Raw genomic sequence first — 2,085 nt, 5'->3', positions numbered from 1 at the left:
GAAGCAGGACTCGTCACAGCAGCAGGACTCGTCACAGCAGCAGGACTCGTCACAGAAGCAGGACTCGTCACAGCAGCAGGACTCGTCACAGCAGCCGGCTCTGGGTCCGACACTGACCCGCTATCCATCTGCAGAAGCCATGAGCCTCCTGAGTATGGCTGGTTCTCACTGAGGAGAACGTCAGGCTTGCTGAGCTCCCGGTTATCCTCACCAATGGAGGTGAGCACCGGGGGTGAGGCTGGGGCCGTGACCGGGGAGAAGTGATGGCTCTCGGGTCTCTGAGGCGGCTCAGTGTGCTGGTCATCTTCAGTCACCTGGAGGAGAGATAGCTTTTAGTTCCCGCTTCTCGTCAATGTTTTCAACTCAAAATGTAGATGTGGTCAACAGATTTCATTTAATTAGTAAGATAAATTCAGTTTAACTCTATCTAGTCAGAAAACATACAAAATCTCACCAGAAATACTATTCACCTGAGTTGCAGTTGGATCAGAGTCCTCTACTGGCTTCTGGTGGAAGGTGGTCACTTTGGCTGCTGGTGGCGTGGTGTCCTGAACCGGACGTCTCTCAGGGGCCTGGACCGAGGCAGGGGCAGCAGCGGTGGGGGTGTATTTAGTTTGGGACAGGACTGGGTTTAGGTCTGACACAGGCAAGGTGAGAGTGGTTTCAGACAGGACTATATGAGATGGGTTATCCTCCAGAGATCCGGTTTCTACAGGACCAGGCTGGGAGGAGGCAGCGTTATCAGAGTGAGAGAGTGGTTCAGAGACCACTGTGGGCTCCACTTTCACTGAGACAGGCAAAGGTGCTGCCTGGGTGGCTGTGACACGGCTTACTGCTGCTTCGAGAGCCTGTGGAGCTGGCGATGGGGAGGCGCCAGCGATGGGAACCTCAGCAACTGAACTTGTGGGGACTACTGGCTGGCCACCATCCTCCGGACAGGCAGTACTCTCAAGGCTGAGTGACTCTGAAGGTGGTGCCGGCCAAGCTGGGAGAACCATAGAAGATGTAGGGTCATCAGAGCTCTCTGAGATGGGCAGAGATGGACTGGTAGGAGGAGCAGCAGGAGAAGGATCTGGGGAAAACAAAAGCAGATTAGACTTTAAAAAGGAAATTAGTTTATGAATATAAGAAAGGGCACATCAACATCCCCAAACATATTTACCCTCCATGTTCTGTCTAAGATTTATTGTAATGGTGAAACCTGGTGGAAAATGTCCTGAGATGAATAAAGTGGTCCAGTCATATACAGCATTTAATCAATCAAATGCATTTTATTATTTATTTATTTTAACTAGGCAAGTCAGTTAAGAACACATTCTTATTTACAATGACGGCCTAGGAACAGTGGGTTAACTGCCTTGTTCAGGGGCAGAACAACAGGGGAGCTTATAAAGCTCTTTATACATCAGCAGCTCATAAAGCCCTTTATACACCACCCTTATAAAGCCCTTTATACACCACCCTTATAAACCCCTTTATACATCACCCTTATAAAGCCCTTTATACATCAGCCCTTTATACACCACCCTTAAAATAAGCCCTTTATACACCACCCTTTATAAAGCCCTTTATACATCACCCTTATAAAGCCCTTATACATACCCTTATAAAGCCCTTAATACCACCACCTTATACCCTGTATACACCACCTTATAAAGCCCTTTAATACATCACCCTTATAAAGCCCTTTATACACCACCCTTATAAAGCTTTACATCCACCCTTATAAAGCCCTTTATACATACACTTTTATACAACCTTTATACACCAACCCTTATAAACCCTTTATACCACCACCTATAAAGCCCTTTAATACAATCACCCTTATAAATCCCGTTAAACACCACCCTTATAAAGCCTTTATACACCCACCCTTATACACCCCTTTAATACATCACCCTTATAAAGCCCTTTATTACATCACACTTATAAAGCCCTTTATAACACCCCTAACCCTTATAAAATACCTTTATACATCTACCCTTATACAGCCCTTTATACATCCACTTATAAGCCTTTTATACATCAACCCTTATAACGCCCTTTATACACCACCCTTATAAAGCCCTTTATACCATCACCCTT

At 46.0% G+C, this 2,085-nt stretch overlaps 1 protein-coding gene across 1 annotated transcript in view; it reads right to left on the bottom strand.

Moving 5' to 3' along the window:
- LOC112074008 (uncharacterized) overlaps positions 1 to 2,085 on the bottom strand; it is a 10,990-nt gene that overhangs the window by 724 nt on the left and 8,181 nt on the right. The window contains exons 3-4 of the mRNA XM_070440354.1: positions 471 to 1,072; positions 6 to 314 (exon numbers count right to left, since the gene is read on the bottom strand). Of these exons, the coding sequence (XP_070296455.1) occupies positions 6 to 314; positions 471 to 1,072 (911 nt within the window). The remainder of the gene's footprint in view (positions 1 to 5; positions 315 to 470; positions 1,073 to 2,085) is intronic.

The sequence above is a fragment of the Salvelinus sp. IW2-2015 genome, unplaced genomic scaffold (genome assembly GCF_002910315.2).
Source record: "Salvelinus sp. IW2-2015 unplaced genomic scaffold, ASM291031v2 Un_scaffold2460, whole genome shotgun sequence".
NCBI classification, from domain to species: Eukaryota; Metazoa; Chordata; class Actinopteri; order Salmoniformes; family Salmonidae; genus Salvelinus; species Salvelinus sp. IW2-2015.
This window is presented reverse-complemented; position numbering and strand designations above follow the sequence as displayed.